Source organism: Halichoerus grypus, chromosome 9, assembly GCF_964656455.1.
Source record: "Halichoerus grypus chromosome 9, mHalGry1.hap1.1, whole genome shotgun sequence".
Taxonomy (NCBI): Eukaryota; Metazoa; Chordata; class Mammalia; order Carnivora; family Phocidae; genus Halichoerus; species Halichoerus grypus.
Genome location: NC_135720.1, coordinates 78,050,081 through 78,066,106, shown reverse-complemented (window position 1 = coordinate 78,066,106; position 16,026 = coordinate 78,050,081). Strand labels below are relative to the sequence as shown.

Below are 16,026 nucleotides of genomic sequence, written 5' to 3'. Positions count from 1 at the left end.
CCATACCTTGTATTGGAATCTCTAAATGAAGTTTCTTATTTTTTCCCCACCCCTCCAATGAGTCTGTGGGTACATCACCCACAAATGTGAGGGTGGGTCTTTACTGCTGCAATCTAAGGAAAATCCAACATAAAACATGGACATCAATGCAGCAACAAAGGCAAGAGGAGACAGCAGGAAAAACCATACTTTTCCCCAGCGTCCAGGACTGTGCTGCATGTGTTGTCTGGTCTATGTCTGGGAAATATCCCAGTACAAACTGTCATATGGATGAGAAGGATCTGAAGATCTTCCTGTAGGAGAGGTAGGGATCCTGGGATAAAGGGTAGGGAGTGAAGGCAAACTCACAGGACTGGTGGAGCCTGAAGGTCCTGAGAAGCTGGGTCCTATCTCAGGCTCCACAGGAAGTAGAAGGACTGCCTACTCAGGGTCATACTTCACCCTTTAATATGGTGACATTTTGCCACGTTACCTTAGTAGAAAAACATGGCCCTGTGTCTGATCAATCTGAGCATATTTCTTCCTTGAGTAAGGGCAAGACTTTGGAAGGAAGGGGAAGGTGGAGGAAAGTTTTCTCCTCTGAGGGACAGAAACAGCTCCCATAACCTTACTTGATAGCTTTTTGGAAAACTGCTTATAAAAACAGACTTAGCTCCTTTGATGAAATGACACTTATGAACTAGAGTGAATAATTTGTCTGAAGTCACCTGATTAATAGCTCTACTCCCTACTTCCCTTTATGCTCTGAACACTTAATGTTTGCTAATGATGCAATTCCATTACCCAAGTTTCTGGCAATTTAAACCTCATCATGTCTTCTTCTGACCTACTCTAAGAAGTCTCAAATAATTAGACAGCTCTTCACAAGTACCTATTTTACGGGCAAAGCTCATAGGAGAAAATAAATGTATTCCAATTCGTGGTGATACCAAACTCAATTATATTATCTAATACCTGTGTGAAATTCATAATCTGAGTCTGGACCAAAATGACACAAATTAGAGTGAAAAGTTTCTAACTTTTCAGATTCTTCACATATATCAATAATAATGACAATGATAGCACACCATTTTTTAAGATTTAATTTATTTATTTGACAGAGAGAGGGAGTACAAGCAGGGCGAGTGGCAGGCAGAGGGAGAGGGAGAAGCAGGCTCCCCGAGCAGGGAGCCTGATGTGGGGCTGGATCCCAGGACACTGAGATCATGACCTGAGCCGAAGGCAGACACTTTACCGACTGAGCCACCCAGGTGCCCTGATAGCACACCTTTATTGTTTATCATGAACCAGGCACTCAGCTAAGCACTTTATATACTCCATACTGTCTATATACCCACAACAACCTAGAATCCATTCTTTTTTCATCTACAGGAGATGAAACAGTTTAGCAATTATAAATGACTTATCCAAAAACATACAGCTACAAAGTGGTCCAATCCAGGTCCTTAAGATTTATACCAAAATGCCTCTCATCAGAATGCAGGATATCCGGAGTTCTGATTCTTACATTGCTACTGCTAGTGCCTTAAAGAAAACATGTTTTATATTGGTGATATAAAAAGGTATGCATGCCTGTTTCAGTTGTTTCCTTATTGGCAATTACTACCAAATATGAGTGGTCATTTTGAGATAACTTAAAAAGAATAAATGAAAATGTTTCAACAGCCCTTTATCAGTCTTCCAGGAACCTTTGGTGATTAACATTATTTTAAGCTAGTAGCTTAAAATGTTGGTTTTATTTATTATACTGAATATTTACTTCTGTGTGGGCAGTACAGTTTTATATTTCTGATAGAAATTTTACTTTAATTAGAATAGAAGGTGATATGTTTGTGTGTATGTTGTCTTGCTATATTTTAAATGTTTATGTCAAATGGTAACAAAATGCCTTCTGCCTTTTGTTGTATATATGTATATATCCTATATTCCCATCAAGATCCAAAGAACAAGAACCCTATACTTGCCTTCATGGCAGCTAATGTGGAGAAATCTTCAAGGTTAAATAAAGAATTGTTGTTTTATCTCATTCATAAGGATTCAGAAGAAGAATAATATGACTCCAAAAAAAGGTAACAGTAGTTTAGGAAAGACTAGAAATGTTTCAGTTGTTAACTCCTACGGCTAAAGTGCACATAGTCCAGCTCTATCTCCTGATTTCTTTAAAATCTGAGTGTTCTATAAATATACACCCCATAGTAATGGCGCAAACAAGAAGCAGCATTCTGGGTAGCATTTGTATTCCAGGAAATGAAGGCCGAAGCCCTTTTGCTGCCAATACCTCACCTCAAACAGCCTTGGTGGCACTGAGTGTGTCATAGGGGCATCATCTGAAGGCCTGTTTGGGCCACTGGCACCCTAGAGTGCCAGTTCTGGAGAGGCTCAGCAGGACCAGAGGACCCCAAGAGATACCGAGGAGGGCTGGTCTCTGAGTTCACATGCTCTTCCCTGCTCCCTTTCTTTCCTCTCAGCTTCCATTCAGCCTCAGAGAATTCACCGAGTCAGAGCTGCACTGAGTGCCGCTGGACAAGAAAGACCCCTGAGTAACTGCATCGGAACGAATGCACACCCTTCAGTAGCCCAGCCTGGGACTCAGAATGGCTCTGGGGTCCTCCTTAGACGCACCTGCACCAATTCCTTTCTCCTTTTCCAAACCCTGAGCAAACATAGGACTCTCAAGGCAAAATTAGAAAAGTTTTCCTTGGGGGATGTTGTCTGGGTCCTTACAAGGCCTCTATCCCCCGATGCTGAAGCAAAAAAAAAATCAGCAGGATTGGGGATCCTTACTGGTTACTTGCTGCCCAGGGAATTTCCGAGGTACTTTTCCACCTTTACTGGGGAACATACCAGAAATTCTCCTCCTTGGCTTACTTTCTAAGCACCTAAATATGGTTTACTAAGTACAAGACCTGAAGCAGTGCATCTGACTCCATCCAGCGTGTCTAAGTGAATGGGATGAGCTGAGCTGTCAGGTTTGTGCTGCTTCTATTGCAGCTCAAGGCACAAGCCCATCTCACAGAGCCCTGGAATCTTCCAGCTGCTCCCAGACTCTTCCTCTTCCTGGCACATGAGTATGAAGGACACAGTCACAGAGAAGGCTGAGCCTTGGAGAGGTAAGTAAATGTTAATTTACATTTCAAAGGTGTTTTTACCTGTTTCAGGAAGACATATCCTTTGCTCTTTAAACACCCATCTACAATCAGCTCTGATGCTGTATGGACCTTGATCCACCTCTCACAGATTTGCTAGAGAGCTTTAAACCCTCCTAATCTCAGGCTGGATCACATTTGACTGGTAAAGTTTTTAGCTGAGTATTAGCTGCAATTGCCACTTCATTTGATCATTAAATAGAGGAATGAATTTTTTTTTTTTCTCTTGACTCCTTTAATCTTCTCCTTATTAACAAAAAAAAGGCCTTAGGTCAGGAGGCTGGCAGGGATATCTAGTGAATTACTGATCTCTTTGGAGAAAAGCTCTGTATAAACATAAGGTATTATTGCATCTGACCATTCTAAGACCAAGCTTTCTGTCCTTTACAAAACTTCCACCTCCTTTAGGGCTTTATGAATAATTGAAAACACCATATTTGTGTCTTCCTAAGTACTTCCTACATAGTATTACAAGATAGTTTAGTAGAGTAGAGACAGATTGCCTGGGCTCATATCCCAACTCTGGTAATTTCTAGGTTTCTTGACCTTTCTGTGCTTCAGTCCGCTTATCTGTAAAATGTTCATTTAATAGGGCTTCCCTAATAAAAAATTGTGCAGAATGAGTTAATATATGTAAAGCATTAAAACAGTCACTGGCACAGGTTTGGATTCTATAATGTTAGCTATAATTTCTTAGAAAAACCTGTCTAAAATTGAGACAGAGAGGGACTGGACTCAGGTCCCCTCAAACCCTAATTACCAAATGCAGCATGCCAGGAGAGTTAAGTCTATGCCCTTTAGTAGCATATCTTGCAGGAATGTGGACGGAGGATGCTTACTGAAAGGAGGAGGCTTACTACAAAGACTGGCAAAAACCCGACCAGTCTGTGCCAAGATAGACCCCAGTACTGACCTTTCACCAACTCTTTCCCTCATTATAATACTAAGAACCAAGCCAGGGATGGAGATTTAACGTACTAATTAGACATGCAACACATGAAGAAGCATAACCTTTAAATGCATAAGTGCTAATAGACCCCCACCTCTACTTGCTCAGATGTCAACATTTTCCCACCTAAGTTTCTTTAAAACACTCTTCCTGACCTCTCCTTGGGGAGTGGGCCTGAGGATTCTCTCCTTTTTGCTGCCTCCATTGTGCTTAAGCATAAGCCCTGATAAAGCCTTGCCTGGAACTCCCAAGTTGGCCTCTTACCAATTTCTATTGTTTAGAGAGCCCAAGAGCCCAGTTCAGCATCAAAATGATATATCTTAAAAATTCAAAATGAGGTTAAACACTGAATTTTTACTCTTTGGAGTTATCCATCATCAGGATGTGTCAACCTCAGCAATAAGCTCCACGTGTGTCACCTTGAGAAAACCCTTTATTTTTTTCTTGAGTTTTGGTTTCCTAGTCTGTAAAATGGAGACAAGAGTGATGCTTACTTCATAGGATTGTGTCTAGCAAATGAGGCAAAGAATGGGAAACTGTGTGGTGAAATTCTGAGACCTGTCACCTAGCCCAAAGCCAGAAGAATAATGCCTGCCAAGTGAAGTCAGGTAATACAGAGCAGACAGAGTTGCTCTTTGCAAGGCCATAGTATTAATGATCAGGTGAACAAGGTCTAGCTTTGGATCTCCAAAAGGCTGACACAGAAATGGTTGAGAAATCAAAGTCAATGTAGGTCAGAGAGGAACAGAATACAGAAGAATAACTTTTTGAAGCAAATAGGAGAATATTCCCAATATTTTTTTATCCTCAAACAAGGTCCTTCTAGTGTAAAATATGCCTTCATCTTTCCACTTATGTTACACAAATATGTGAGAGGATGAATAGTTGAATGCTGTCTTAAGAAGAGCTAGGTTCTCTAGTGAAGAAAGAAAGGAGATGGAAACATTAGGGCTTCCCACAGGAAAGAGGGCAAAGGCCATAGTGCAAGATGTCTAGATGAACTGGCACCATCCTCCCTTGCCCATTTGAATCTTTGTCCACTCCTCCCTCTAAGGGGAACATATTCAGGAGCTGGCCAAAGGGCCGTACCAAATTTGAGCATTGGACACAGGAATTAGTCAAACTGGTTGAATATTTATTAACATAGAATTAGTTTTGACAGAACATGGATGAGGTTGGCTGCTAACAGGCATTATTCAAGATTCAAGCCTCAAGTTCAAAGCAGGGGGTGTTGCTCTGTCCTGGTCAGGACCACTTCTGGCAGAAGTTTCTAGGCCAGTGCATCTCAGTCTTACTTTCCACCTATCTCACCTGGGGGTCTTGTTAAAATACAGATTCCTGGGCGCCTGGGTGGCTCAGTTGGTTAAGCGACTGCCTTCGGCTCAGGTCATGATCCTGGAGTCCCTGGATCGAGTCCCGCATCGGGCTCCCTGCTCGGCAGGGAGTCTGCTTCTCCCTCTGACCCTCCCCCCCTCTCATGTGCTCTCTCTCATTCTCTCTCTCTCAAATAAATAAATAAAATCTTTAAAAAAAAAAAAAAAATACAGATTCCTATTCAGTAGCTTTGAATGAGGCCTGAGATGGAGTACTTCAACAAGCTTCCAGGTGATGTTGCTGTTGCTGCGCCAAAGATCGGATTTTGTGGAACAGGGGTCTAGTCTCTGGGTAAGTTCCTCAGAGAGAAAGATTTTTGACAGTGAGTGACCTCAATCTGAGAGCTTTATAAGAGTTACAAGCTCATTTATTATCTTGCTAGATCTCTTTAGAACTCTCTAAAGGTTGAAAGGGTTTGCTTAGTTTCAGTCTCTAGGGAGGGGGTAAATCATTCTCATTCTTTCAAGAAGTTGTGTATTAAAAAATAAGATACTAGACTTCCCTGCTGCTCTTTCTGAGAGTCCTGCCCACTAAAGACCAAAGAGCTCTTCAGGGCGTGTCTTCCAGGCATGTTTTCAATGAAAAATTGAAAACACCACATTTGTGTCCTCCTAAGTACTTCCTACATAGTATTACAAGATAGTATAATAGAGTGGGGACAGATTGCCTGGGCTCCCTGTGGAATCCTGTCACTGTTTCTACAAGTCAGAAGTGTCAGATCAGCCCTAGTAGTCAAATCAACCACTGGGCTGGGACCAGAATACCCAGCTGTGACATAATGGGTTTGACAAGAATCTCTAAGGACTCATTATGCTCTGAAGAGACATGATTCTAAGGTTCCTGTTTCTCCCATCAAAGTATGAGGAATTTTTGTTTTAGTTGTTTTAATCAGAGGTTAATGCACACTACTCAGAACAAAAGGGGGGTATCAATACAACCTGCTTATCCTTTAATGAAGGAGATGGCACCCCTTCTTGTGACACCTGATTATGATAAATTTAAATCAGGCATGCAGTTACCAAGGGAAAAAACAACCTCCTGCAAAGTAAGCTTTAAAAAATTCTTCACAAACAGTCAAATGAATTCATCCATTTTCTATGGTGCAGACAAAATTAACTTTTTCTTTTTACCTTGAACACTAGTGTATAATCATTTTGAACAACAACAACAAAAAAGGTATCTATCTAAATATACCCAATGGCTTATCTTCACCTCCTTGAAGTTGCCACTGTCCCCTTTTTTTCCAGTAACAACCACCATCTTCTAGCAGAATACATAATGTAGGTATTTCTTATGTTTATGGTTTATTGCCTATCACTGTCCTAGAGTGGTCCTCCACCCCACAGAGGCCAGGATCTTTTTTTCTCATTGTTTACTGAAAAACTTAGAGTAGTGTTTGGTATATAGAAAGCATTAAAAAAAAAAAAACCTAAAAACTAAAACACCTAATATCTTCTAAATCCAAACCCCAAAAGTAAAATGGTATGAAGAGGAAAGGAGAGACACATTAGTGCATATAGATTAAATATGTATAATATGCATTGTACCTGCTGGATGATTAAAAGGCTTCAGAGTTTTAGAATAAGTTTTAGTATAAATAGTCATATTAACTAATGTCAACTGTTTCATTGAAAAGATATAATTCAAACAAAAAGAAATGGCAATATTTGTAGTAAAGCAGCTTATTATAACTAATTTAATGACAGAGGAGCAGGAGCAGATGAGGGCAAACCATTAATTTTTTCCATATTAACTATAGACATCTGCATTATTCTGTTTGTCAGTGTTTGTCCATCTCTGAAGACAACGGAACTTTGATAGCCTTCCCAATACTGACAAAGCAAAGCCTAGTATCATCAAGGGCTCTCACAGATCCACAAAGAGGCAATGGTGGAGGAAAAAGTGGACATTAGCTCTAAGCAGTGGAAGAAGCTCATGTCACCTGCACCACAAGTAAGTGAGCACGACCATCATTGTCTCTGTTGGCTTTCCAATCCATGAAACTTAAGTAGACAGCCGTCGTGTCCCAGGCTTGTTTCAATTCCCCACTATGAAGCCCTTCATTCAATCATCTTCTGTGTCCTGGTGCCTTACGGAAGTCCTTGTAGCGATCCAAAGGGATACGTGCACCCCAATGTTTATAGCAGCAATGTCCACAATAGCCAAACTATGGAAAGAGCCAAGATGTCCATCGACAGATGAATGGATAAAGAAGATGTGGTACACAATGGAATACTATGCAGCCATTAAAAAAAAAAAAACACGAAATCTTGCCATTTGCAATGACGTGGATGGAACTAGAGGGTATTAGGCTAAGCGAAATAAGTCAATCAGAGAAAGACATGTATCATATGACCTCACTGATATGAGGAATTCTTAATCTCAGGAAACAAACTGAGGGTTGGCTGGAGTGGTGGGGGTGGGAGGGATGGGGTGGCTGGGTGATAGACATTGGGGAGGGTATGTGCTATGGTGAGTGCTGTGAATTGTGTAAGACTGAAGAATCACAGACCTGCACCTCTGAAACAAATAATACATTATGTGTTTAAAAAAAAAAAAAAGATAGTAGGAAGGGAAAAATGAAGGGGGGAAATAGGAGGGGGAGACAAACCATGAGAGACTATGGACTCTGAGAAACTGAGGGTTCTAAAGGGGAAGGGGGTGGGGGGATGGGTTAGCCTGGTGATGGGTATTAAAGAGGGCATGTACTGCATGGAGCACTGGGTGTTATTCGCAAACAATCACGGAACACTACATCAAAAACTAATGATGTAATGTATGGTGATTAACATAACATAATAAAATAAAATTTAAAAAAAAGAAAGTCCTCTTTCATGCAGAATGTATAAGTTTAGGTAGCTGAAGAAATGTTCTTTTTATTACTGCATTCATCTCCCAGTAATCCATTTAATAATAACAATTATAATAACATCTTAAATTCAAGCAGTGCCTTTAGCACTACTTTCTCCTCTGTCGGTTTCTATTTCTTTGATAGCTTTCCTCTCAATGCTTACATATAAAATGGAAAGATGTGGAGGACAGAATTATAAATATTACTTTATAGGATAATTTAGTCAAATATGGCAATGCCCAGAACAAATTACTGAAGACTATTTTGTGATTTATGGTTTATGTGACAAACTGCTCTATAAAATAGAGGCTCAATAAAAGCCAGAAGGCCTTCAATAAGGGATCATCTGCTACAACCACAGACCATCAAGAGAATACAGGGCACACAATGTCCATGTGGCAGCATGGCATAGAAGAAAGAGCATTCACTTTAGAGTCAGAAAGACCATTAGTGAAATTGAAATTCTTGCTCTATCCTTACTAACTGTGACCTTGAGCAAGTTTCTTAACTTCTTTAAAAGTTAGTTTCCTCTGCCAAAAGTTGAAATGCAGATTAAATTAGATAATATAAACATACAGTAGACACTCAGTAAAAAGTAGTTGGCATTTTTACTATTCTCTAAATCTCAAAGATAACAACTCTACAGCTTCTATGGTATGTTACTGTTAAGAAAAATGGTCATTACCATTATTAAACACACATTTATTGAGCATTTAGTATATGATAGATTATTTTTCACAAAAATAGAATATACATTGAGATAGGTTATTTTATTACCTTATCTTATAGATAAGGAGACTGGGAAAATCACAACTTTTCAGTGACCTACCTGCAGGCCTCCAGAGGTTTCTCATTGCCGTTGGAATAAAATCCTGACCACTTACTGTGGCTCACCAAGCCCTGTAAGGGCTGGTCCTTCCTCCTTCCATGACTCATCTCCTACCACCACATCCTCACCCTAGGTTTCCAAACTCAACAAGCTTGTTCTCTCTGTGTAGAGTCCCTAAACTAAGGGCCTCCCACGCCCTACTTCAACCCCCATTTTTGCATGGCTATCTCCTTGTCATTCAGATCTTAGAACAAATTCCATTTCCAGAGAGGCCTTTCTCAACCAGCCAATGGATAGTAGCCACAAGGTTATTCTCTATGACATTACCCGATGTTAATTTTCTGCAGTTCTTACTCTCTGATTATTGTTCTTATTTAACTATGCATTTGTTTGTTGCTGCCCGCCCCCCCCCCCCCCCGCCGCCACCCCCACCACACACACACACACACACACACTCTCGAATGTCAGCCTCAGGACGCTGTCAAGGAACCTTAATAGCTGTATTCACTTCTGCATCCCCAGTTCTTAGGACACTTCCTGGCACATGTTTGGTATGCATAAATATTGTTGATTGAATGAATACGTGAACAAGTCACCTTAATCTCTTTGATGTTGAGAGACTTTTCTTGTGTTCAAAACTCAAACTGAGTCACTTTCTCCAGTTCACTAGGCACAGAGAACAAACAGTGGAACTCATGTATCAAACATCTTCTATTTGCTAAAACATAGTAACTAATTTACCCCTTAGATTTTGGAATGCAAAACACTGAAAGGATTACTTCGCATACATATATCCACCTCATTCTTCCCTACTGTGACTAAATTACTTATTGTATATTGGTTTCTGTTACATCTATTCCAGTCTTCGTTTAACGCAGAGGGTATTTTTTAATTCCCACCACCCACCACTGCAGCTGCCTCCATGTGCCCCTCTGCCCCTTTGAGGTCTGCACCGGGAGGACACCCAGCACTGACAGTGACCAAGATACCACCCTAGGCTCTTTGTGCCATTCCTAAACTTCCTAGTTCTGGGTAAGCAATGTCTGTGACCAGCTGGTAATGTCTCTGTAATGTTTCCTCCTGAGATAAGAATATCTATTCTACTGGGACGCCTGGGTGGCTCAGTCGTTAAGCATCTGCCTTTGGCTCAGGTCCCAGGGTCCTGGGATCGAGCCCCGCATCGGGCTCCCTGCTCAGTGGGAAGCCTGCTTCTCCCTCTCCCACTCCCCCTGCTTGTGTTCCCTCTCTTGCTGTCTCTCTCTGTCAAATAAATAAATAAAATCTTAAAAAAAAAAAAAAAAAGAATATTCTACTGGGTTGTAATGGGAATTAAATGAGGTAATGCATGCAAGGTGCATGGGAACACTAAAAATTGTGCCTAATTCTACATACATGTTTGGAAAGAGCTAAATGGATGAATGTCAAGAAAGAGACAAATAGGGCGCCTGGGTGGCTCAGTTGGTTAAGCGACTGCCTTCGGCTCAGGTCATGATCCTGGAGTCCCGGGATCGAGTCCCGCATCGGGCTCCCTGCTCAGCGGGGAGTCTGCTCCTCCCTCTCCCGCTCCCCTCTCTTGTGCTCTCTCTCTCTCAAATAAATAAATAAAATCTTTAAAAAAAAAAAAAAAAGAAAGAGACAAATAGGGGCGCCTGGGTGGCTCAAGTGTCTGCCTCAAGCTGGGGTCATAATCTCAGGGTCCTGGGATTGAGCCCCATGTCGGATTGGGCTCCCTGCTCAGTGGGGAGTCTGCTTCTCTCTCTCCCTCTTCCCCAGCTCATGCTCTCTCTCTCTCTCAAATAATAAATAAATAAATAAATAAATAAATAAATAAATAAATAAAATCCTTAAAAAGAGAGAGAGAGAAAAATATCAGAAACTCCTTAAAGTTCCAAAAAGGCAAACAGTTTCTCTGGTAGACACAAATTTTCCCTGCCTAAGGTACTTTAATAAATAATTAACCTTAGAGCTATTTGCTTATAGCTAAGAGAGGAATCCTGTCATACAGCAATAAATTATTGCTCTAATATAAGGAACAAAACAGAATAAGGTTTGTATTTTTAAAAGGTATATATTTCAGATTTTTTTCCGAAACAATTCAAACAACTTGCAAAGAGACTGTCTTAAATAAATCTCCACACACTGTGGGCCCTTCAGAACACACTGCAGAATGTAGCTAAGTGGTAGAAGCTCCGAAACAGACAGGGTAGCAAAGAGGGCAAGATGGGGACAATGACATGTATGGGCAATGAGATTCTCATTGCCCAAAGTTAGAGAGCTTTTAATTTTAAATATTATCAGTTCTAAATCAATTAAAATTATTACAGTGTAATAATTATTTTACACTGTACAAAATTATTACAGTGTAATAATTATTTTCAGTGTACAAAATTAAGAGCATCCAAGAGACAGACAAATGGAAACTAATTCAGAAACAAGTCTCTTTGAATTTGTTTCCAGGTGTTCTTGTGAGAGAAGTTGAAGGTAGGTCAACATGGAAATTAGAGAATTGACAAAAAACAGAGATAAGTGGACATACCAGTAATACCTCTGAAAAATTGTCTAAATACTTCCTTTTAATTCAATTTAGTTAATGCTTATTTAGTCCCTTCTATACATAACAGCATGCCTGCTTCTCTGTTATGTACCTTGTGATTCCCAAGACATCACTCAGTTTAAATGTTCACAAATTTTTTTAAGCTTTCAATTTTGGCTAAATAGTTTCCACTCATTGATTTTGGACCTGAACTTCAATATTTAGATTAATAATGAAACTTGAAAGAAAATTCCACCAACTTTGCTAAAGATAATGTTCTTTCTTATCCTTTTCCTTTTCTAAAGTTGTAATTTCTTTTCTGTTGGTTCAAAAATTCTATGATATTCCCACAAAAACTCTACTCTCACCGCTATTATGATATATGCACACTACATTTAAAATTGATTCCAACTTACACAAAAAATAAAAGGATAACAATGAGGACTTATTATTCACATTGGAGACCACTTCATAAAAGGATTCATGATAGGTTTCCATCAAACATAGCGCTTCTTTCATGCAGTTATATTATTCAATTTACAAAATTGAATTTTCACAAATGTATCTATTGCCCAAAGTGCAGTAAACCATAATCTATGAAAATCACTACATTTCACGATAGATCAAATGAAATAAGCCTCACAGATTTCTATTAAATCTTAGGTCAGAGGGGTTTTGTTAAGGAAATTCAAGAGTTCATAGCTTCATTTAAGCATCACAAGATGCTCTAAATTTCATGAGAAAGTAGGTCAAGATAGTGCTACCCCCCTAATGAGACACAGTGGGGTGAGAATTACATGAGAGAGGGCAAGAAAAGGAATAAGTTCCTGGATAATGTCAGGGTTCAATGCTCCATGAATATTCTCATGTTGCTCCATGATTAGAGCTTTTTGAGCAAAGATACCTAGCAACCTGCATTAGAGGGTAACTGAAATAGAGACCCTAAAAATAGAGACAACTGGAGAGACCTCTTAACTTTCCTTGAAGCCATTTACTTGGGGTAAATGCCTTGCCTGGGTGTGAAATAAGATCTCCCCACCCTCTCTCCAGAGAAGAATTGTTTAAATTCTAGAGCAAAAGTCTCTCTACATCTTCTGAGGGGAGGACAAGCAGATGTGCCAGTCACTCTACATAAGATATAAGATTCATAATTTTGGGGTTCCTCTCCTGTGGTGCCTGGGCAAGGACATCAGGTCTTACTTACGTCACTGTGTGGAGAAGTGGGGCCTGGAGAACTGGCACGAAGGTGCTCTGTTGAGAAGTAATTTGTCTATTTTCTGATCCAGAAAACTTGGGTTCCCTGTCAAGATAAATAAATAAATAAATTAGACATTTAAAAAATGACAGATAAAAAGAGAATTTGTGGATAAAGAAATGTAACTAAATTGAGGGCAGAGGGAAGAACCCTCTTACATAGACCAGAATTTCTCAATTTTGGCCTTTTGAACTACTTAATTCTCTGTTGTGGGAAACCATCCTATGCATTGTAATGATGTTTCGTGGCACCCCTGGCCTCTATCCACCAGATGTCAAAAGCTCCCCAACAGATGTTAAAAGCTCCCCTCCAGTGGAGACAACCAAAGATAGCTCCAGACATTGCCAAATGCCTCCTAGAGTGCAAAATCACCCCTGGTTGAGAATCACTGATATAGACATATTAAATGTCACCAACTATGGCCTCAAATTCATAATAGTCTTCAAACATGGCCTATTAAGTGGCCACAGTGCAACTGCTGTTCTCCTTTTGCTTTAGCAAACATTACCCCAGTATTAGTTTGGATCATTAAACTAAGGTTACTATATCCCAAAGCAATACTTCAGGGGATTATCCTATTTAGAAAGTTAGCTCTCCTAGACTAAATTATGTGATCTATTAAAGAGAGTAGTCCAGTTAGCTGGACAGTAGTAGTCCAATTAAAAAAAACAAAAAACAAATATAAAGTTGTTTGCAATTTACAGAATTTCAAGGTTGGAAGAGACATAACTACTCATCACTTCTGACCATACTTATATCCCTTTTTAAGTTTTTACTTAATTTTTACTTAATTCCAGTTGGTTAACATACAGTGTAGTATTAGTTTCAGGTGTACAATATAGTGATTCCATACAACACCTGGTGCTCATCACAAGTGCACTCCTTAATCCCCTCACCTATTTAACCCATCCCCCCACCCATCTCCCCTCTGGTAACCATCAGTTTGCTCTCTATACCTAAGAGTCTCTTTCTTGGTTTGCCTCTCTCTCTCTCTTTTTTTTTTTTCCCTTTGCTCATTTGTTTTGTTTCTTAAATTCCACATAGGAGTGAAATCATATGGTATTTGTCTTTCTTTGATTTATTTCACTTAGCATAATTCTCTCTAGCTCCATCCATGTCATTGCAAATGGCAACATTGCATTATTTTTTATGGCTGAGTAATATATATATATATATATAAATAATACGTAATTGCCTATAATATGTAATATATATTACATATAATATGTAAGTATATATAATTTGTATATGTCTTATATATAATATGTAACTGAGGCCATAGTAATATATATATATATGCTTTAATATTCTCCACAATATCCCTGGTGAGCTATGGTCCACCCAGTGCTTGAACATCTCCACTGATAAAAAAAGTTATTGCTTTCTAGATAATTTGGAATTTTAGAATTTTCTTCCTTAAACTGAGGAAAAACTATCTCCTTTTAGCTTCAACCAATGATCCAGTGGGTCATTCAAACAAATCAAAATATCTTCCCACATGATAGAATATAACATATTTGTATTCAATAACATATTTCTCTAATATCTACCATTTTTGGATTAAATACCTATAATTCTTTCCACCATATTTTGTAAAGCAGGATTTTAAGTTCTTCCATCTTCTTGACCATTCTGTGAAATATTTAGTTTGTTCATGTAGCTTTTATAATCTGGTTTCCAAAATTGAATGCCATACTCCAAGTGTGATCTGAACATTATACCGTAAGAGCAGATAACATCATGTCCCCTTTCTAGATACTATGTTTCTTTTAATGTAGCCTAAGATGGCTGTGTTTAGCAATAAAGCAAACAGAAAAAAATGATAGAGGGACTTCTTGAAGTCAGTGATATAATTTTGATGAATAATAAAGAAGATAGAGATTCTGTTTTATTTCTGTCTTCTCTAACAAGGAAAATTATCTCTTGAAAGAAAATTTTAAAAGCAAGAATGGCTTTATCTCTTTTGTCAGACAAATCATACTGTTAATTCATATTGAACTTACTCTCAGTTTCAACTAGAAAATGTCCCCTTCATATATATGCTGCCAAGTCCCCTCCTATCTTTATTTGTGAAGTTAGTATTTGGATCCAAGTTTAGAATCTTACATTTAATTTCATACCAGTGAATCTTTGTAAAAATATTTTCTAGATTTTTATTTAAGATTAACATTGAACTCTCAAGTCTATAGTTATGAACTCTCCACTTTCATGCTTTTAGAAAAATGTTAAGTTTGCCTGTTCCTCTCTCCTATCACCTCATATTGCTGTTTACATTTATGTACATACTTACCCTCTTTCATAGCCACCTTCTACAATATTTTTTCTACAAAAATGAATGAACCCCTTCAAGAGGGGATGATTTTGCCATCAATGGACTTGTTCAAACATAGGCTAGATATCAGTTACTAAGAATTCTCTTTCAGAAAATAATTCATTTTGATATAAAAGACAAAGGCAAATATGGATTTTCTTTATTATAAGCAAAATTATACCTTTGATGTGAAGCAACACATCTATTCTTTATTGGTTTGTTCTATTGCCAATATAACACATTAAGGTCTCTTTTGATGTTCTCATTTTTTCTGAGGCTCAATTTCTGAACTCCAGTCAAGGTTATGTTTGACCCAAGATGTTCTTGGAGATGTAAATAAGAATTAACGCTGAGCTTGGAATACTGCTCAAAATAAGAAAGAAGTTGTCCAAGAAACTAAACAGTATATAAACTTCCAGAATTGCATAAATATACTGAATATTACAGAGTAACGGGCTTTGTCTTCACCTCCTAAAATATATAAACTTAAAGTTTCGTACTAGTTTACCAAAAATTCTTTAGAAGTCCTAGGGCAAAGAATTAGAATTAGGAGATTCATCAATAGGAAAAATTAAAATAACCTGGAAGCAATACAAAATCAAAATGTCACATTTCTATACGCTAATAATGAAGCAGTAGAAAGTGAAATTAAGAAAACAATCCCATTTACAATTGCACCAAAAATAACACAATACCTAGGAAGAAACTTAACCAAGAAGATGAAAGGCCTGTATTATGAGAACTACAAAATGTTGATGAAAGGGGATGCCTGGGTAGC

At 38.6% G+C, this 16,026-nt stretch overlaps 1 protein-coding gene across 19 annotated transcripts in view; it reads right to left on the bottom strand.

Moving 5' to 3' along the window:
• The window catches only part of LOC118529283 (uncharacterized), a 511,719-nt gene that overhangs the window by 202,379 nt on the left and 293,314 nt on the right, over window positions 1–16,026 (bottom strand). For all 19 annotated transcript variants that reach the window (XR_013441210.1, XR_013441213.1, XR_013441214.1 and 16 more), the window contains one exon: window positions 12,887–12,982. Coding sequence is in view for 12 of the 19 variants with exons in the window: in XM_078055068.1 (XP_077911194.1) it covers window positions 12,887–12,982 (96 nt within the window). In the remaining 7 variants the exon portion in view is untranslated. The remainder of the gene's footprint in view (window positions 1–12,886; window positions 12,983–16,026) is intronic.